Source organism: Rhamphochromis sp. 'chilingali', assembly GCF_963969265.1.
Source record: "Rhamphochromis sp. 'chilingali' genome assembly, chromosome: 2".
Classification (NCBI taxonomy): Eukaryota; Metazoa; Chordata; class Actinopteri; order Cichliformes; family Cichlidae; genus Rhamphochromis; species Rhamphochromis sp. 'chilingali'.
Genome location: NC_137930.1, coordinates 9996598 through 10019261, shown reverse-complemented (window position 1 = coordinate 10019261; position 22664 = coordinate 9996598). Strand labels below are relative to the sequence as shown.

General features: G+C 40.2%; 1 protein-coding gene across 1 annotated transcript in view; it reads left to right on the top strand.

Moving 5' to 3' along the window:
- The window catches only part of nrn1la (neuritin 1-like a), a 114743-nt gene extending 92166 nt beyond the window's left edge, over positions 1–22577 (top strand). The window contains exon 3 of the mRNA XM_080862614.1: positions 17869–22577. Coding sequence (XP_080718740.1) covers positions 17869–18169 — 301 coding nt within the window. The 3' untranslated portion in view covers positions 18170–22577. The remainder of the gene's footprint in view (positions 1–17868) is intronic.
- The last annotated feature ends 87 nt before the right edge of the window (positions 22578–22664 follow it).

Genomic DNA, 22664 nt, shown 5'->3' with positions numbered 1-22664 from the left:
TCGGTGAGGTCTTTTGGGCATGTCTGACTTTGGCAGACAGAAGACATCCTGGAGATATTGCGTCTCTTTGCTGGTCTTGGAATTTCGTGGTATACCATGAATAGAGCTGGAGGAGATGGCTGGGGAGAGGGAAATCTGTGAATCTCTGCTTAGTCTCTTACCCTATGACCCGGACCTGGAATAAGCAAGAAAAACTGGATGGGTGTTAATAATAAATTTGTATAGAAGTTCATGCCGGCTATACAAGTCCAAAGACAGATAAGTCAAAGATATACTGATTTAATCTTGTTTTTATTTCAGTTTGACTTTAAATATAAAGACTGCTGTCTCTGACCTTCTTACGGCGTGTCTTCACTCACTCTTTAACACTCCTTTTAGCCTCTCGTTGTTTCAGCTGGAGCCCTGAACATTTATCACTCCTCTTCTCTCCTCCTCTCTATTCTTTCTGTCTTCACTTCATTTCTCTATATCCTTTATCCATCCATTATTCTCTCCCTGCCCTTTGTCATCTCCGCTCACCGCTCTATTTATACATACCTCTCTAATCCATCTTTCACAGAAGACCTCTTGGGGAAGAAGATTTCTTAGGAGGGTCTTAGAATAGGACTACTGATCTGAGAGCAGTGTCTGTCAACTTAAATTTGTACAGATGCAAAAAAATTATAATGAATTTCCAGAGTCACCACATTTAAGTGTACAGAGATGCATCCCATCCAAGACCACTGAAGGAAGTCAGAGTGGGAGTTGCACAATTGTGCTAATTAAGCGGATATTTAATGAACTGTAATATGATATTTGACCAATGTTCCTCTTGATATATAGAATTTATCATGTGCATAAAGCATGCATGCTCCATACACATCACTACTTCTTCTCGAATTCATAGAAAGATGTTGCTCAGCTGACTCAGCTGACTCAGAAAAAACTAACTGTAGGGAGACTTTTTGTGCAAGACACATTTTCATCAAGATCTACAAACAGTGTTATTAAAGTCCTTGAAGAAAAGCTAAAGGCATTGTTCTGACTATCTTCTTCTGTGACAGTGTCTGTGTGTGAGCCTCTTGTTGCTGACTCATTTTTATTGTTGATAATTTTGCTCTAGCATCCAGACTGAAATGGAAATATCTTAATAACTGTTGGGTCAAATGTAGAGGATGAATCCCTTTGTTGCTGGTGTTCGCCAAGCTTTCCTGCAGCACACCAATGAGGGTCACCATCTTGGTCTTTAGTCAAACTTCAGCTATTTGTTGGAACAGTCCGGGCAGCCTAGAGGATCTGAATTATGTTGTTTTTCTGGTGCTAACACGACACTGACGTTTCCTGCACAGCGAAAGGCCATTTCCCACATTTCTGCATCCATTCTTGTCAACAGCTGCTGATGAACACAACAGCTGACTTGCAACTATGCAAACTGCAGTCATGCAGCATTTGTGCATGAGCATGATTCACAAACGTGCACTAAAAAACATCAAGGTGGAAAATGAGTAGTTGCTTTGTTTGGTTGGACAATTACAACATGTCACAAAAAGGGTCACAAAAATTCCCATTTTTGCAAACAGCTGCAAACCCTTGTGAAGATGAGTGGACGCTAAAATTTAAATTACTTTTAGCAAGCCATTCTTCTCCTATTTAGCTTTTACTAGAAAAACCTATCCTGGTTTTCATCACGCCTGCTGTGCTTATTTGCTTCACTCATGTACAAAAACACTAACATTACTTTTTTTTTTATGTTTATGATATCACTGTATATAGTGAGATGGTAAAGACAGCTGTTCATAAACACCAAACAAACAATAAAAAACCTTACTTCTTCTTTGCAAGCCGTAAATTCATTATATAAGACAAAGTCATTAATTACAAACACTCTTAGGGTCATTGTTTGACCAACACTTCTTTACAGATTTGCATGGCACTGTTACCTGTTTAGGAGAAGACTGAAGTGAGTCTTTTATGCCCTCATTGCCAGGGATGTGGTGACGCCACAAATGTTGTGCGACAGAACCAGTATAGTGACATAAACTGGCTCAGAGCCACAAAAGGCTGATTTCAGCCTTCTGTTCATTGTGTTATGCTGAAGTATATTCATGGAAAGTAGAAAACTAGAAAAATGTGAACATGCAACAGGGATAGCAATCAATAACACTCAAGAAGAAAGTCCACTCAAGAACTTGGAAGAGCTTCACAAGAAGTGGACTGAGGCAGATATCAGAGCATCAAGAGGCACCATGCACATACATTTTCAGGCAAGGAGCTATAGCGGATGATCTGATATCCTCGTGTTGGTGTTGTTCCCAGACCATCATGAAAATGTTGTTCCAGGTTCAACATTGCAAGTGACCAATCACATTGTTGTGACGTTATTCTTTTGCGCGCCAAGCCATTCGTGCATTTATGAAATTCCAATGTTGCAAGGACAATATCAATTCTGCTTACTGTTTATTAAAGGGTTATGGTTAGGGTTAGGGTCAGGGTCCGTTTATCGGCGGACAGAGGCGGTTTCTTGCAGCTTAAGTACAGTTTTTTGTTTTACGCCAGTTTTTCCCGAAGTCGCAAAAGTATGACATCACAACATTCTGATTGGTCACTTGCAACGTTGATCCTAGAACAACATTTAGTATGATGATCTGGGAACAACACCAACACGAGGATATCAGATCAACCGAGCTATAGCTGTCACATTCCTGATATCAAACCAGTCCTGAACCAAGGGCAACAACAGAAGCAGCTCACCTGGGCTGAGGAGAAAAAGACTTGCACTGTTGCTCAGTGGTCCAAAGTCTTTTTTTGAGATGACATCAACATCCTAAAGTCTGGAGAAAAAGTGTAGAGGTGCAGAATTTAAGGTGCTGGAAGTTAAGTGTGACGTTTCTGCAGTCTGATGATTTGGGGGGTCCCACGTTATCTCCGGTGTGGGACGGAGAGATTTCGCAGGTCTTTCCTCCCCACTGCTGTCAGACTCCACAACAAAGACTTTAACTGAACAAACACACACATCCACACATGTGCAATAACACTAAGTGCAATAATCCTTTCTGGCATCGTTGTATTTTTACTCAGTTGTATATAGCATTCGTATTCTATTTTTATCTTATTGTATATTTTTATTCTATTTTATTCTACTGTATATAGTATATTATTTTATTCTATTCTGTACAGCTGTGTACTGTATTTATTCTTATTGTATTCTAATTTTTGCGTCATAACTTTTGCACTGTCCACTTCCTGCTGTGACAAAACAAATTTCCCACGTGTGGGACTAATAAAGGTTATCTTATCTTATCTTATCTTATCTTATCCTGGTGTTGGTGGTGGTTGGTCCACTGTGATTCATCAAGTCCAAAGTCAGTGCAGCATCCACCAGGAGATTTCAGAGCATGTCACGCTTCCACCTTCGTGCAAACTTTATGGATAACACCAATTTACTTTTCCTGTAGGAGTTAAAACCTGCCCACAGCGCCAAAGCTGCTACCACATGGTTTCCTGATGTGTTTTTACTGTGCTTGCTTGACCAGCCAATTTACCTGACCTGAACCTGACATAAAATGTATGGAATATTGTTAAGACGACTTCCACTTCCATGCTGCACTGCTCTGATGTAGCAATTCATGGTTAAGCAGCCCAGCCAAGGACTGCGTGTATAAATGAGTACACCTTCCCAGAGGGGGGTTTTTATCTATTCTAAATATTCCAATAACAGATACTTTTTTCATAAGCCATAAACTATAATCATCAAAAATACAAGAAAAAAGGCTCAAAAATTCAGTTTACTCTAATATAGAATAAATCAAAGTTAACCTTTTTAATTAAATTTAAAAAATATTTTGTTGCTAATGCACAACCAAGTCCTGCAGTGGTGCTTCTGAGTAAAAAAAAACTCATAAAATATGTATGTGGGGTAATCAGCTTGTTAGTTTTTAACTGTTGCAAATCTGCAAAGCCTGCCTTGAGAGGGTTAAAGGAACGTAACAGTAAAATGGAAAGTGCACAATTTCTTGCAATTGTTTCTGGGGGACGCACAGTAGGACACAGGCAGGTTTTTTACAACTCCACACAGCTGGCCAATAAAAGCATGAAGTGGGTGAGAGTGTCAGATTGTCGGTTTTTGAAAAGTTGAAGAAATGTTCGGCTGCAGACCTCAACTCTGTCATCAGAAGGTGGTGGAGAAAAAAGGTTTCTGATCAGCAGTTCTGATTAGGCATTGTGGCACCTTAAGTACAGCTTCACAGAACATCCAGCTTTACACTCTTAACTTTCTGCTTTTTTTTTTTGGTTCACCTTGTACCTTTTTCCCATTTCTTCCCTTCCTTACTTTAACCTGCCCGTTCTTGCTCTTCTTCTCATGTTTAGGTGTTTTAATGATAATCCATTCTTACTTTTATGAATTTGAAAGAGAGAGTTTGGTTTAACAGTAACGTCTGATTTAAATCGGGGTAAGGGGGATTATTCAAGAGAAATAATCATTTGTGCATGTGTGTGTGTGTGTGTGTGTGTGTGTGTGTGTGTGTGTGTGTGTGTGTGTGTGTGTGTGTGTGTGTGTGTGTGTGTGCGCGCGTGCGTCACCACAGCCCTGCAGCCCACCCCTGATACCACTACACTGTTGTTAAGTCTCTTCTATTCCTTAAGGTACCAATTAAACTACTAATCCTGCAACCCAGCCACCTTAGTGCGACTGTTGCCTAATGCAGGCACACAAGAGCTCATGCAAACACAAAATCCTCTTGTCCACATACACACTTCCCCCCCTCTCTGTGTCCTCACCTCACTTCTTTGTTCTCTCTCTTTCTACTTCTCTCACCTCCCCTCTTTCTTCCTCCCCTTTTTCCCTCTCGTTCCCCTCCTCCTTCTTGCCTTCTCTCACCACCTTCCACCTACTTCTCTGTTCTGTTTTTCCCCTCTTACGTTTTCCCTCCTTCTCCGCACTCAGGAACATGGCTTTAGCGCTTCAATCAGAGCCACCTAATGAGGAGATTGTGCCCCTCTGAAGATCCACAATCACGTGCCCATTCAACAGTGCACACGTTTTCAAAAATGCACACCGTCACAGCGCGCACACACATGTATGCTACAGTGCAGTCTGAAAGAGGGGATATGATTTGCATCTAGGCCAAGGCTGCTCCATTGTCAGGGTTCTCCCAGGAGTACAGTACTGCTTTTATTCCTCATATTCACAATAGGCATTTTGCACTCGCAATCATTCAGTGCGGATTGAGAGAAGGCGAGGTGAAAAGGAAATGTTTGGGGGTAAACATACTGAGAATTTATTCTCAATAGAATTAAAATGTAACCTTTTGCTAAAGCTTTGAAGGGAACACATGAACAATGGGTATCGCTTTACTTTGTATCTCCTATTCCTTTTTACTACTTACTTTGTCAGTGGTTAAAGAATATAATTTCTATTACAATTTCAAATTGTAAATTTTACATATATCTGATACACATGCCAATTTTTACACCTATTTTGAGGGAGAGTATCAACATCTGTAGCATCAGGCTTCATAGCGGAGTATACAAAATATGTCAGACGTTAAGTTTCATTTTGAAAGAATAAGACTGAAAGACTGTGAGAATCGCTCCATCCATCCACCCATTCATCCATCCAGTCACAGAGCGAGAGGCAGAGTACACCCTGGACTGGGTGCCAGTCTGTCATCCATTCACTCTCAGTGCTAACCTCTGCACCAATGTGCTGCCCAAGTTATGTGAGAATGTGTGATTTAAACTGGTCTTTAACCCTTTTTCTTCTTTTTTAAAATTAAGTAAACTTTTCCTGAAAATTGATTTTGCGATTGGAGGCTGTATCGTAGAATATTACCAATTGAAATTTTATTAATGGCTTGACCAAGTGTGAATCATGGCATTGTGAACTCGTGAATTTGTGGGTTTTAGCAAACGTAGACCTTGAGCCCAGGCCAGCTCTAGTATTTTTGGACTAAATGTGTTTTCATTTGAGTAACTTAAGGCTGAATAGATCAAGGCTTCATTTATTCCCCTTGCAGAATGTTATCCTTGGAGAAAGTACAGTTGTAAAGGTAATTGAAGTACTTCAAAAAATGGAAAAATCTGTCTTTTGAGAGATGTTGAGAGGTGCTTCAGTTATTCTTCATCTCTGCTATGGCCTTGTCTACAAAGGTTAGGTATGAATCCATCCATGGGAGCTAAAAAGGATATGTCTTTTTCTTTTGTCTTCATGTCTATGTAGTTTTTGCTGAAGTCTGAAAGTTCAAAAAAATACAAGATTTGCATCTAGGAAAGTTTAAGCCTTTGACAAATTACTAATAAAGACTAAAAGCTTAGAAGCAATCACTTTTTAAAAAAACAAAGAACAGCATACCAGGTGTGCCTGTTGGGAAATCAAAAAGCTACAATTTGCTTTGTGCACACACTAAATAAGTAATAATTGTTTTTGTTGACATGGAATGGTTTGCAAATTCTGAATCTCCAAACTCTTTGCTTTTAAATATGAAGCTGAAATTTGGTTTTAAAGACCAAATGTGTTTCTTGTACAACCTCCATTTTTCATCCCCTTAGATCTGAACATTGACTCTCAACATTAAAACTGTATGCGCTCTCACATAATGTACATATTCCACTATTACAAAGTAAAATTCATTTATTAAGTATACATGTAAAATATACAGTACTGTGCAAAAGTTTTGAGCCACCTCTCCAAGGAGCCAGACTTTCTTGCAGGATCTTGGGCACTAGTTCTTGATGATTCCCAAACAGCTGTTAGCTAAGAAACATATCTCGGCATGGTGTGCACTATGTCCTTAAAAAAAGAGGAATTGCGGCAAGTGGACAAAAAGAAGAAGTGTCAGGCCTAAAAAGCTGATTACAGCAAATGAACAGTATTTGAAAGTCATGTCCTTAAGAAATAGGAAGAAATCTAGCAAAGACCTGACACGAGACCTGAGAGATGATCTGGTCCTTCAGTTGATCCATCTACCTTTTTCTGAAGCTTCAACAGAAATGATGAAGACTACTTAAAGAAATTACTAGAAAGCTTGGTGAAGATAGTTCAGGCTGTGTTGAAGAAAAAAGGTGATCACGCCAAATACGCATTTTATATAAAGTCTGTTTTTACCTGTGCTGCATTTCCATGTACAGTGGTGGAAAAAAACGTTTGCCCCCTTCTAGATTTCCAATTTTTTTGTATGTTTGTCACACTTTAATGTTTCAGATAATCAAATAAATGTAAAATATTTAACAAAGATGTGCAGTTTCTAAATGACGGTGTTTATGATTAAGAAGAAAAAAACAGATCTACATGGCCCTGTGTGAAAAAGTGATTGTCCCCTAAACCTAATAACTGGTTGGGACACCCATAGTAACAAAACCTGCAATCAAGCATTTGTGATAACTGGCAATGAATCTTTCACAGCACTGTGGAGGAATTTTGGCCCACTCATCTTCGCAGAATTGTTTTAATTCAGCCACATTGGAGGGTTTCCCATGATAAACCGCCTTTTTAAGGTCATGCCACAGCATCTCAATCAGATTCAGGTCAGGACTTTGACTAGGCCACTCCAAAGCCTTCATTTTGTTTTTCTTAAGCCATTTAGAGGTGGACTTGGAGTGTTTTGGATCACTGACCTCTTCCAAGACCCAAGTGCGCTTCAGGTTGAGGTCACACAGATGGCCAGATATTCTCTTTCAGGATGTTTTGGCAGACAACAGAATTCATGGTTCAGTTTACCACGGTAAGTCTTCCAGGTCCTGAGGCAGCAAAACAGCTCCAGACCATCACACTACCACCACCCTGTTTTACTGGTGGTATGATGTTCCTTTTCAGAAATGCTGTTACTTTTACACTAGATGCAATGGGACACACAACTTCCAAAAAGTTTAAGTTTTTTCTCATCAGTCCACAAATTTTCCTAAATGTCTTAGGGATCTTCAAAATGTTTTCTGGCTAAACTGAGACGAGCCTTTTTGTTCCTTTTGCTCAGCAGTGGTTTTCATCTTGGAACCCCGCCATGCAGACCATGTTTGCCCAGTTAATGTGGAGTCGTGAACGCTGACCTTAACTGAGGCAAGTGAGGCCTGCAGTTCTTTGGATGTTGTTCTGGGTTCTTTTGTGACCTCTTGAATGAGTCGATCTCGCACTCTTGGGGTAATTTTGGTCAGCCGGCCGCTCCTGGGAAGGTTCACCACTGTTTCATGTTTTCGCCATTTGTGGATAATGGCTCACACTGTGGTACGCTGGAGATCTACAGCTTTAGAAATGGCTTTAGAACCTTTTCCAGACTGAGCAATCTCAATTACTGATAAAGTGTGAGAAAAATACAAAAAAATAAGAAATCTGGAAGCAGTCAAACACTTTTTAACACCACTGAATGTCTAAAAGATAACATATAGGCAGTGATTAAAACCTTAAGAGTATCTTAAGAGAAGATGAATGACAGGATGCACTTTTAGAATAAAGCTTAGAGAACTCCTGGTTCTCCTCTTTTAGCTGAAGTATTTGTGAAGTGTGAAAAAACAGCAAGGTAAAATCCAACATTTGTTTCCTTGGTTACGGTTACACAAACAAAAGCTGGAGTCTACCGATCCCTAAAACGGGTGTTATCAGAAAACCCTCTCCTCTTTCACTGCAGCCTTGCTATTTGCTTTTATATTTCTATTCTCTACAGATTTAGATAAGGCCATTCATGCTTTCATTGCATCTCATCGCAGTGCTCTCTATTCCTATTCCTACCTTAGTTTAAAGTCACTTTCAGCTCTACAGCTCATTTGGGATGCAGCAGTTAGGATTGAAACTGCTGCCAAACAAAGAGGCCATAATATTCCCGAGTTCAGCATCTCTTACTGGTTATCTTAGAGATTTAGAAGTCATTTAAAGTGACAAGAAGGGAGGCTTTTGTGCTTTACTTTTTCATTTTCCCATAAAAAGCTGCCAAATATTAAACAGTACCACCACAGATGCATAAAAATCCTCTGCTGCTCACGAGTTCAACATGTTAGGCAACAGAACATGTATAAAAATAGTCATTTCATGTTTAAACCTTTACATGAATACTGCAGATGCAAAATATAGACCAACTCTTGTGCAAAGGGAAAAAAGGATTTCTTTTTCTTTTCAGCAAGGCAAAGGAAGCCTTCATGAAGCGCGTCAACCTGGTTACACTAATGGAGGCCGGTGAAGGTGAAGTCTGATGGTTTTAATATGAAACATTTTTTGCAGTCTTCCTCAAAAGTAGCTGACTTGTTTTCATTCATTTGCTTCTTTTTAAATATCTCAACTTAGTGAAGCCGAGAGGCTCCAACAGTAATTTTTATTTATTATTATCATTATTATTTCATTTTTACCTTTAAAACCACAGCTTTAGACCCAGTAATCACTCTGCTTTCTCCAGTGTCTGCAGGATGCTACCAAATGATGTAGACAAAATCGTTTTTACATATGTTTTTACATTACAAATCGATGGGCTGTGTGTCTGTGATCCAGTTCATGATAGTCTCAAATGCTTGAAAAGAAAGCAACTGAATTTCTTTTTTGTTCATGAAGATGTTTCAACACTCATCCAAGAGGCTTCTTCAGTGTAAAACAACTGGTGGAGAGTCCCATGTGTTTAACCCCTTGTTAACCACCACTTATCCCATCTGCCACAGAGTGGGACGCTATAACGTTATAGAATAGAATAGAATTAGAATAGAATTAAACTTTATTGTCATTGCACATGTCACAAGTACAAGGCAACGAAATGCAGTTAGCATCCATCCAGAAGTGCTTTAGCCATGATATAGATATATATTGGCAATAATATAGAAATATAGATATATTACAGAAATGGGTCTGTTATAGGTATGAGGGTACAAAATATGAGTCTATTATGGGTATGTTACAATGTATACGGTATGAAGGTATGTTATGAATCTGCTATAACTATAAGTATGTACAGGCTGGAGTGGGTGTACAAGCTATGTACAGGCTATGAACAGGATATAAATATGAAAACTATACAGAAATGTGAAATTTAAAAAAAGCTATGCAGAAATATGTCTGTGAAGGTTCTCAGTCATCAAGGTCAGCGTAGTCTAAGGAGCTTGCAAAGAAAAGCGTCTGGACTTCTTTAAGTTGCTTGAAGACGTTTCACCTCTCACCCGAGAAGCTTCTTCAGTTCTAAGGTCAAATGGTGGAGAGTCCCAAAAGGACCCCCTGATGATCCTCTGCCTAATCATATGAGCCAAGGTGTGAAAGCGGGTGTGGGTCACAATCAGCCAGGGTTTCGGTTGAGCTCATTGTGAAACCTGGCCCCACCCTATCATGTGATTTCCTGAGGTCAGATGGCCCAGGATGTGAGTGGACGTTAAGGCGTCTGGGGAGGGATCTCAAAACTGGATTATAGATGGCAGAGAGTTGGTGTTGTAAGCCACCGCCTCTGTTCAAAGATGGTCGCTCACAGTGGACATAAATGGCTTCTTTCACTCCTCTTTCCTCTTTCTGTCCTCTCTGTCCAAAATGTGAACATTGGCATCCTCGAAAGAGTGTCCTTTGTCCTTTAGATGCAGATGGACTGCTGAGTCTTGTCCTGTGGAGGTGGCTCTTCTATGTTGTGCCATACGCTTGTGAAGTGGCTGTTTGGTCTCTCCAATGTCGAGGTCTGGGCATTCCTCGCTGCACTGTACAGCATACACCACATTGTTAAGTTTGTGTTTAGGAGTTTTGTCTTTTGGGTGAACCAATTTTTGTCTGAGTGTGTTGCTGGGTCTGAAGTACACTGGGATGTTGTGCTTGGAGAAAACTCTCCTGAGTTTTTCTGATACACCGGCTACATAGGGGATGACAATGTTGTTGCGTCTGTCCTTCTTATCCTCCCTCGCTGGTGTCTGGTCTTCTTTTCTGTGCTTCTTTGCTGACTTTATAAATGCCCAGTTAGGATAGCCGCATGTTTTAAGTGCTTCCTTTACATGTGTGTGTTCCTTCTTTTTCCCTTCAGGCTTAGAGGGAACATGTTCTGCCCGGTGGTGTAGGGTCCTAATTACTCCAAGTTTGTGTGATGGGAGTCAAAGAGGAGGTACTGGTCCGTGTGTGTGAGCTTCCGGTAAACTTCAATGTTGATCGACTACAAGAAGACAGCTCCTTGGAGGACAGGACCAACTTCACACCCAATCAGATCTGCACACTGTTAGACCTCTGCCTCACCACTACATATTTCAAGTACAACGAAGGCTTTTACAGACAAAAACATGGCTGTGCCATGGGCTCCCCCGTGTCACCTATTGTAGCCAACCTTTACATGGAGGAAGTGGAAAGAAAGGCTCTTGGCTTTTTCAAAGGAAGAGTACCCAGCCACTGGTACAGATATGTGGACGACACCTGGGTCAAAATCAAAACACAAGAAGTGGAATCCTTCACTGCGCACATTAACACTGTGGATAAAAACATCAAGTTCACCAGGGAAGACACAAAGGACAACTGTTTGCCTTTCCTGGACTGCGCCATGCACATTGAAGAGAACGGCAAACTCAACATCGAAGTTTACCGGAAGCCCACACACACACGGCCCAGTACCTCCTCTTTGACTCCCACCACCCTCTGGAACACAAACTTGGAATAATTAGGACCCTCCACCACCGGGCAGAGCTTGTTCCCTCTAAGCCTGAAGGGTTAGGACAAGAAGGAATATAAAGTCAGCAAAGATGCACAGAAAAGAAGATCAGACACCAGCTATGAAAAGTTTTTCCACTGACATCATCAGATGCTGTGTTTCCTCTCTTAATATGTTCAGACAGGCCTTTACTGCAGACACTTTCAGTTCCTGCTTGTTTGTGGGTCTCTGCACATTTAGTTTTTTTATTTAATGTCTGAAAGCGATGCTCTGTTGGGTTTGAGATCAGGTGACTTACTTGGACAATGAAGAACAACCCACTTTTTTGCATTGAGATAGTTTTGGGTTGCTTCGGCTGCATGTTTTGAGTTATTGTCCATTTGCACTGGGAAGCGCTCTGCAATCAGTTTAGCAGCATTTGTCACAGTCTGAGCAAAGAGTACTGCCCTGTATACTTCCTGCTACTTCTATCAGTACTCACATCATCAGTGACCACTAGTGACCGGTTTCACTTGCAGCCATACATGCCCATGCCATAACATCAATGTTATCTGCTTCACATCATGAGCTGCTTCTCTTTTTCCATACTTTTCTCCTTGTACAAGTTATTTTCAATATTTTGTGACCAGGTCTAATCTGGACTTTTAAGTGTAAACATAGTTTTGCACCGTCCAATAAAGACTGTATATTCATTCATTAAAACATTTCTTGGTTGTAGATGTTTAAAGTGATAGATATACCTGAACAAGAGTGTTCTTGACTTGATGAGATGTTGTGAAGTTGCTTTTCTTATCCTTAGAAATAGTTTGTTTCATTTGTCATGAAATAAAGAAAGAACGGGTCTCAACTGGCTATTTTCAACTATTTTGGGTTTTTTTAAAAATGTAATGAAATCTATATGTAGTCCCCCTCTGAAATTAGGAGGCTACATATAAAATGGCTTTAATTCCTAAACAGTTAAAGCAACTTTTTTGCAAAACCTACTGAATGAAAACTGAAAGTCTTCACTTCAATCACAAATTGACTCTTTCACTTACAACTCAACCCTACAGGTGAAAAGAGGAAAACTCCAAAAGCTGTAAGTGTAAACTGATTTAATGACTGAAAGATTAACTTGAGCAGTGTCAGCTATAGTCATTAAATTTTTTCATTTTTTATAATTATCAATGTAACAGCTGTAAAACCATCATGTAGTCTTAAAGTTGGAACTCCACATGATTCTATGTAGGTTACTAACCTCGAGAGTATCAAACGGTGCTCTAATTCTTCTCAGATTTACTACATTTAGGGTACAAACTGTCTCTCCGGGCTACTTTTTGAACCTTTTTGTTGCTTGTGTTCTCTAATATCTCAGTCTCTCCTGTTCTCCTCCCTAGCACTGTTTTGCCTCCCCAAATCTCCTGAACTAACACTGTTTTGACGAAAGTGTTACATACAGCTTCCTCGCATGTCAGTAATTGTTACCAGTGACAGAGAGCCACGAAACTTAGTGAACACCCAGATGGTCAAAATAGAAAAGAGAAAGCAACAAAAAAACAACAACTCAGAATTGGTGTTTGGAGATTTTTGGATGTCAGCAGCAGCAGCATGCTAACAGCAGAACAGACGTACTCTCAGGAGGTTTTATTATTGTGAAAGCAGCTGCTTGTCTGTCAGTGTCCTCGCTGCGTTTGTGCTGTCTCTGCACCACCTGTGACTGTGTGCAGAGACCCGTACTCTTACGTTCACAAAACACTGAAGGAAAGATACACAAACTCACACCCGAATCAAAAAAAAGAAGAAAAAAAGCTGCACTCCTGCGCAGGACGCCCTCCCTTCCTGACTTTGTCTTTCCCGTGTTATCTTCTAGACACACTCCTGCACTCACTGTTTTTTGTCCACATACACACAAACGATAGCCAGATGTTGCCCTTTCCACCTCCTCCATCAGCTGCTCCTCCCACAGCAGCAGGAAAGCTGTTGTCCTCTTACTGCAGCCCTTTTTGTCGGAAGTGGTCCACTTAAGTCCTGGATAAAGGCCAACACACACACACACACACACACACACACACACACACACACACACACACACACACACACACACACACACACACACACACACACACACACACACACACACACACACACACACACAGTCATTAAGGGAAGCAAAGCCTGCAGTAATGATGGCTACTTTAATGGTGGTCCCTTCTCTGAAGACGGCTTAAACGAATTATACTTGTGTGTGACAGAAAAGAAGGCGGAAGCGTGCTGGAAGCTGTCAGAGGAAGTTTAAAAATGTGTGTGTCTCGGACCGTGTATGTGCGTTTGTATCTAGGTGCTTCTGATCAGCAGCAAATGTCATCAAACTGACATCCTGTACTGATACAGTAAGAAAAGTCACCCAGAAGGAGAAAATGATGTTTCTATGTTTAGAGCTTCTGCTTCATGAGTTCACTTTCGGTGAAATTTACAGCTACATTTCACAAGATTAATAACGACGTCAGCCCTCGGGGCATCACAGTGTTAGACTGCAACAAAGGAGAACATCCTGTCTCATTATGATTTATCTATTTGTTTGAATTAGATTCGGCTGATCAATTCTTTTAGCAGTGGACTCATCCATAGTGTTTTCCTGCAGCGTGGAAAAAGCCATAAAGCATATGGCTAAATGAACTGCGCTGACATTTTGTGGAAATTTAAGAGCCAGAAAACACTTTAGTTTGATTCGCTTTTCAATTTGAATCGATTCTTCATTTCAAATGGGGCCACAAATTTTCACTGTGACTCCAGTTCAGTTCCTGTCCTTTGCCCACTGCGAACAACTATGTTCTGATGTGGGTCATTTTCTCACTGCCTAAAAAACAAGCAGACAGAGGAATGTGGCAATTAAAATAACTTGAGAGCACAGTTTTCTTTTTCTTTCTGTATAAACATATTTCCACAACCCTATTTATTTACGAGGTTGAGAAAGTAGATGGGTGGAAGGATATTTTGATATTCAATTTGATTTAATAGGTTGACATAGATGCAACAAAAGACTTGATAAGATGTGTAATGCTTAAAAAACACCTGGTCAAACAAATTAGCATCCTAGAGAGGCTGCGTCCTCCAGAAGTGAAAATGGGGAGAGGATCGCCAATCTGCCAAACACTGTGGGCAAACTGGATGCTGTGAATTTTGGGGTTTCATCATCTACAATTCAACAATAGATCAATAAAAGATTCAAAAATCATTAATGAGTGTTTTTAAACTCGAGGTACTCAGGGAGCTATGCATTAGAAACAGATTGCGATTCTGCAGTGGCAATTTAACGCACTAAAAAACCACACTGCTTAACACCGCCATCAACACTGTCCTGGAAATCTGAGACATTCCCAGTGCTTGATAGATCCATCCATCCATCTGAGTCAGAAATTACCCAGAAATGATAATATTAAAACTAAGTAGCTGCTGCCATTGTTGAAAAATGGAATTGGCTGGGCTGCGCTATGAATTCTGGGATAGGTGACGAGCCAGGCAACGAAAGCTGTCCCAATGTCCCAAAACTTAGTTTTAATATTACTCTTTCTGGGTCACAAAATAAACTTTTATCAAGACATCACATATTTGCAAAAGTGCTCCGACGTTTTCGGAGACGTCTGTTACTCACCAGTTCGAAGTTTTGCGAGATCTTGCAAAAGTTCAACTTCAACTTTTTTCCCCATGTCCCTTGCAGGGCTCCATAGAATCATAATAGAGGTTATCTGTCCTATAGATAAAGCTTGGCTTTAGCTATGCCATGCACAGTGGTGTTGTGTTTAGCACTGTAGCTTTACAAAACTCCCAAGTTTGAGTCCCCCGAGATTAAATGATATTTGTTTCAATAAGACGCAGTGGATGCAGTATCTAAATAATATACCTTGTATGTATTGTCCAGTAATGGGTTTAAATGTAGCTCTTGTCTTTTGAAAGTTGGAGTGCCGCATGATGTTTTGCCAGCATTAATTATGAAAACTTTTGAGTTTTTTGAGTGCTTCTGTGGCAGACTTTGAACAGAGTCATCTGCTTCTACTTTTTCCCCCAACTCTGCGCCTCGCTTCTCGTAGTTAACTCTCCTCAGAGACAATTTAGGCAGCACAGCCACGATGAGAGGGAGAATTAGCAGCCAATTACAGCCAAATAGACTTGCTGTGGATGTGGAGCTCAAGAGTGTTTGGAATAAAGTTTAATTTTGTGTTTCGCTGCAAGATATCCTTTAAAAAATATCTTTGTGCAAGATTACTTAAAGTCACTTCTTCCTCACCTGCCTCTCATCGTAAATAATGCTTCCTTTCATTTGGCTTTAAAATAGATCTAAGAAAGTGTGTCAAATTCATGTTTTGTTGATGGGTATAACACAGCAGTGATTCAACAAACACGCATTTACCTTCCACACTCTAATGAAGGTTTTTCCACATTTCAGTCTAACCCGTAGGGTGACCCTTGCTCTCAGAGCATCGAAGATCAGCAGATGGTCTCTTGGCAACAACTGAACGAAGTCAAGGGAGCAAGCAAACAGGCTGGATTTGATTTACTCGGTGAAAGGACGAATGCTTCACTGTCAGCAAATCTTTACCAGAACTGCCTGTTTAAAATCTTTTCATATCATTTCATTGAGAATAATAATGGCAATTAATTATTGATTTGGGTTGTTTATACTCAAGGTGTAACTGACTTAGATTTAGGTGAAAAAAGAAGTCAATGAGGTGAAGACACAGTGACAGGAGGTTGAATGTCAAACTTGAATGGAAAAAGTCACATATTTTCTGTGCTTTTAAAAAGTCTATTTAATGCACAAGTGCAGAAAAGGAAAGTGTCATGGTCGGCTGTGTGGCAGGCAGGCTGGAGTGGTGGACCCAAAATGCAGGACTCTTTGGAGACAAGATTTAAACTGAAAACGCAGCCTTATTGCTGGACAAACGTCTACATAAAATAAGACTCACAAAAGCAAAACAAAACTCTAAACTGAGGTGCTGGAGGACTGGAAATCATGAACACACAGCAAGTTGAAGGTACAACGCAACAGGGAGCACAGGAAAACACAGGGCTTATATACACCGGGGAGTAATCAGGGAATGGGCAACAAGAGGGAGACACAGCTGGGAGAAATCAGGCTAACAAGACAGGGGAGAGGTAAAACTGAACGCACTGACATGAGACATGAACTTTCAAAGTAAAACAGGAAACCAGAAACCATCACACACAGACTCAACACTGAGAGGCAGACAGAAAATAACGCATGGAACCCAAACTATACATGAGGCAACAAATCCTTAAACACGAACAAACAGAAACCTAGAAATCCAATAACGATCAAAGCACAAGAGTATCAAAGGGCAGCCCATAGTGCAAAAATAAACCAAAACATCAGAAACTCAAAATGCTGGGTCGAACCGACCCAGAACCGTGACAGAAAGAAAGATAAGGGTCTACGGGTAAAATAACATGATTTTGAGGATTTGGTTTGAAAAGCCCCATGAAACACCTCTCATACAAGGTCAGTGTGTGTGTTGCTGGTTAACTACACATAACTAGTTTAAAAGTTTCTAAAGCGTCCTGACGATGCTGCAACAGAGTAATGATGCAGTGTTTGAGTCACCTCCGGGTCAGAAACGTCTAGCCTCCAGTTTTCAAAGTATTATAAAACTATTATCAAAGTCCTTTGGCAGGAAAACTCAGGTAGAAGCAGAAAAGAGGTTTCCAAAGAAACATTTAAAGTCTCAGACTCACTGTAGATATTGCAGTTCACTCTGAGGGGGTTATGAATACTTTGACAAAAGTGTTTGAGACGTTTCACTGAAGACATCAAGGTGAACGTCACTGGCGATGCTGAAGAAAAGAAAAATGTGTCCTACAGTAATCATGCATGCAGATTTTATAGTTTTTCGCTTAAATGGGGAAATCCTTGATTTCCCAGGGGCATACAAGGAGGTATCAAGGGACCCATCCCCTGGGCACCATGAATGTGTGTGCTGCCATGATAATCAATTTGGTAGTTATTGTATTTCATTTTGAACAGCTTCTAAGTGATGAACTATAGATTATGCACTCAAAATCTGCAGTCGTTAGAGCGGAAAGTAAATTTGAAGTTTAGTCTGAACCATAGACTCACTCACCTCTCTACAAAGGAAATGCTTTAATAATTCCTGTTTTGTTTACATATGAAGTTACAGCTTTCTGGAAAAATCCAGCATCTAGTGCAATAGTTTGTACAGATGGATAAAACTGCTTTGAATGTGTTGCGCGCTGAAATATTAACATGATCCACAAGCCAAATAATCAGATGTCTCCGTCTTACTCTCGCTCCTCTCTGCAGGTCGTGGGATGAGTTCCATGACTGCGCTAACGTGGCGATGGCTGGCTGTCCTGAGGAAGCGGCAGCTGTCTGGGAGTCTCTCCGCCAGGAGTCTAAGAAAATGCAGTTCTCCGGAAACCTTTATGACATGTGCTCCAACCGTAACACCCACCCAGCGGCCTCGGTGTCCCCTAACGGCTCACCCAACCAAGAAGAGATCAACCAGGAGTCTCTAAGAGGGAGGGCCTATCACGTGGCAGGCTGCCTCCACTATCTCCTTCTACTGTCTCCTCTGCTGCTGCTGTTGTTGTTTTGGATATAAATACCCCCAATGAAATGGGATTAGTGTGAATAGATATAAACTTTGTGTACTTTTTCTTCCACGATTCCATAGACTTTTCACTGCTTCTTCCTCTGCTCTGCCAGGGGTCGAATATTTCTAACTGCATGTTCAGAGGCTCGACAGTCTTTTTGATAATATATCTCTAAATTGCCTGTGCCGTTTCATGCATATTCTCTGCCTATTAATTAGATTCTCAGTTGAAAAAAAGCTCACAAAACTCACCGAGAGATACACAAGCCCTGCAAACACATACATAGTTGAGCAGATGCATACTGCAGCCTCGCATCATCCGTCTTCATCCTGTATCCTTCTAAATCTAGTTAGTACGAGCTTGCATGTGATGGTTTCAGGGTGAGTCTGTCTCCTTGAATGCAATAAGATAAGAGATTAATAAGAGAAATGTAATAACTAAGACTTGTTTGATAAACTTGAAAACAAAGCGATGAAAAGACTAGGTGCCACAACTAGTTACTGTTAACCCCACTTTTATGTGGGCTTTACATGATGAACAACACCCATTTCCTATTTACTAAATGCAGACACAGTGCTGGGTGTGAGTAGTTAAGATATAATGATGGTGATGATGATGTAGTTCTAATGTTCCGAAATTAGTTTTTCAGACTACAAAGTAATTGGAGTCATAAATTACACTTGCTGTAAATGGAGCTAACTTTGAAGCTAACTAATTTTGAATAATGTTCTTATTTAGAAAAAATGCATCACAGTGTCTTCTGTGGGTGCAGGAGCAACACGAGCTCTGAGCTGAAGTTCAATTGAAGTCAGAGTATGCCGGAGTGGTTTTTATTTGCTGCTTGCTCAGTTATGAAGTCCTCTGGGGCTCCTCCTTGGCATCCTGCATTGGAGCCCTACAGTATGGGACCAATATGTTCTCCAGTCAGAAACACAACCCACTTGCATGCCAAGTGGATTTCATGCTCCAGGAGTCATAGATTTGGCCCTGCAGGCCTGCTTGAGCTGCTTGTTATTCTAAGTGGTTGCAGGTAACAGTTGTTTCTGTCTGGCCCAGGATCAGATATATTATGAGATTAGAGACAGATAGAGAGTGAGAGAGATGAGTACAGCTGGAAAACATACAGTTCTGCCTAGTTGAAGATTGAATCCACTTGTCTCGCAGCGAGTGTGTTTTACACAGGGGGCTTTAGGTTGCAAGTTTACTTTTCCTTCTCTACAAAAAAAAAAAAAAATCAAAGCCAGGTCAACTTTAAAGAGTTACGCTAAGATGTGTGGATGCACAACACATAATCCTCAAGGGACCACAACAGTGCACCAACTTTAAGAGAGGTGGAAATAAATGAAATTTATTAGACAAAAAAGATCCAAAGAGAGCTGCGTAATAGCTGATTGAGTCTGTCTACCTTGCCAGTGGCAAGTTCGTTAAATGTACCTTACAGAGTTGAATAGAAGCCGAGAGGCATTTCAAACAGATTTATGGATGGGTGACAAATGAAAGAAAAATGCAACATAAAGTGCGTCTTGATTTTCCAAGTCTCTGGCACTCTGCTTGAGGGATGAAACATCATTCTCCCAAAGATATTCCCTTTATTTGGTGTTTTGATGATGGCAGTGAGGAGTGCTGTGTAACAAAGTATCCCGAAATCTCCTGGAGGTTCAACGGGGTTGACATTGAATGAGAAGGTCATAGCAAATGAATCACACTTTTCCTTTCCCATGTCCATTCAGCGACCCCTTGTTTACTATAAATGGCTGAATTATCATTCTGGAACAGTTCATACACTGTATATAAAAGATAGACATAGCCACCATGGGTCTGTGAAGTCTTACCATGAAGCCTAGAGCTGAATATTGTTCTGGTTGCTTTTTATGTTTTGAAATCAGACTGAGACTGAAAAATTCAAGAGACACGGCACATATATGTTGTAGCAACATTGCACAAGGGTCCTTGTGGACGTCCATGTGCATGCCTGTGTTTTTGACCATGTGGACTGATGCACAGAGAATTTACATTGCAATGCACCAACCTAACCAGCTCCCCAAGCAACAGACTTCAAGCAGATTTCAAAGATGTATAATAACAAATATAGAAGTATATAAGAAGTAAAAATAAGTATGTCTCCATCTGCATTCACAACAGTGAAGCCAAAGGAAACCAAGGAAAACAAAATACATTTTTCTTATAGATTCACCTATAAATCGAGTTCTTTTTGCAAATAGCAGATTCACCCCCTACTGGCCAACAGATGGAGGAACATGCAGGAGGAATCAGTGGTACTGAACAGGCCAATCACAATAACGTGGGCGTGTCGAGGACACAGATAGTTACATTTCGAGAGATGTGCATGCCAGGTTGCATTGTAGAGTTTCAGAGAGGTTTGCGGTTCTGGTGTAGTTGCCACGGTAACAGTGCAAAATGCAAATGTAACAGAAGAGATGAGGGTCACATATGTAAAAGTGTATTTTCAGTTCTTGTACCACAGTCTTAGGGAGCAGAGGGGGTGTTGTGCTTTTTACTGCCCGTGGTAAGGAACAGTCTTTTAATCTGTTGGTTCGCCACGCTGGCTTCCTTTGCAGACCTCAAGTGTGTCCATCTTTTATATACAGTCTATTGAAAGACCTTTTCCAACAGGATAGTAATGTTTCAGCTTAGACTAAATTACTAAAACAACCTTTATATATTTTTACATATATACTTTTTTATATAACTGGACTAAACCCGTGTAGTAAAATGCTCCGACAGCATAATAGGATGTGCTCACAGTAGTAGTAAAAGGTTCAGGTTTTTCCTATCTCCGTTCTCGGCTATTTATTTATGCAGTAATTTAGTTTGGGACATCAATGTCAAAAGCAAACTTTGCCCTACAAGCTCAAAAGCTCAGTACAACTGAAACTCCAACAAATATTACATTTTTAATCATTTTTTAAATGTTAAGAATAAACAGCAGCAGGAACCCACTGACAGAAACAGTGAGACAAATTTACACTAAAAGAGAAAAACTCCAACCATCCCACAGCTCCTTTTTTACGTGAAGGACTTCATCCACAGATATGCATGAATTTTTTAAAGAGGCTGCTCCAGTTTTGAACTTTAATTAAACTGACAGAATTAGCAATTAAGAGGCCTCAATGGCTGACTCACTAAGGTGCAGCAATTTGAGAACTATCTTCATGGAGCTCTGATAAGATGATGCAACTGGAGATTAAATTTAAGTAAATCCTAAATGTGAGGACACACAGGAAGATCACACAAGACGTGTTTGTATAAAATCCTACAGCACAGTGAGTGCTGTCAACATGTCCCAGGGTGGTTTATGGAAATGTAACAGGTTTAGACCTGCCTTTAAAGACTCTTACATACAGAGGTACTCCAAAACACAAAGAAACCTTCTCAACTCTGTTATGAGAAGTTCTGTTGCATGAACAAATCCGATTTCAGCGATTTTTCAATAACTCTGCAGTGTAAATGCAACATTATTGACCAAAGCTGAGCAGGGAATTATTTCCCAGCACTGCATTTGAGACTATACATCTCTTTGCCTCCGGCAACAGCTTGGTGTTCTGACAAATAGCTTAAATTGGACTGAAAGGGTGGCAGGAGATGGAGAAGCAATCTTAAACACCAGTACATCACTGTCCCATCAATGGTACACTATATTTGGCTTTATTACTCTGAGCAAATGGCAGTGAAAACAACAAACATGTTGCCATTTACTCATTTCCTCTGCAGCACATTTTGATTGCTACAGAAGAGAATAAATATGGTTAGGGGCTGGGGTTTCCATTTCCTTTTAAATGCTTTATTAAAGAACCAGACTCCTCTGATACGATCCGTTTTCAATCAGCACAACTTTGCTCCGCTCTTTGTCTTTATGACCTGCAGGATCACAGTCCCACTTCTTTCACTAATTATTAATTGTTAACAGAGACACAGAAAGCCAAAAGTTTCACGCTGATCCATCATCAACTCGCTCACACTACAAATTAAAAAATTAAAATTAAAAAAGTTTTGTTAGCCTATTTAGCGATGCATGGTTATGAATGCGGAGCTGTTTCTTTGAATCATACAAACTCTGCATTTCTAAAGAGATGATAGAGAAAGTGAAATTTGTGCATCTTTTAATAACAGCTGATTCAGTTTTGGGCTTTTTAGGGAACCAGGAATCTTTGCTCACCAGGTGACAGACACTCTTACTGTCTTTGTTTATCATCCTGGCAATGTTTGTTTTTATTTATAATTCATAAATTCTTTACTACTGTTGAAGAAAGCAGGGTTCACCAACACGTATTTGCTCTACCTTCCTAATTAATCATATTATAAATGTGATATGTGAACACAATGATTTTTGTGTTTCAGAGACAAAGATGTAGATATCAAACGGAGACAAGGCACACACACACACGCACACGCACACACATATATACATATATATATATATATATATATATATATATATATATATATATATATATATATATATATATATATATACAGAGAAGA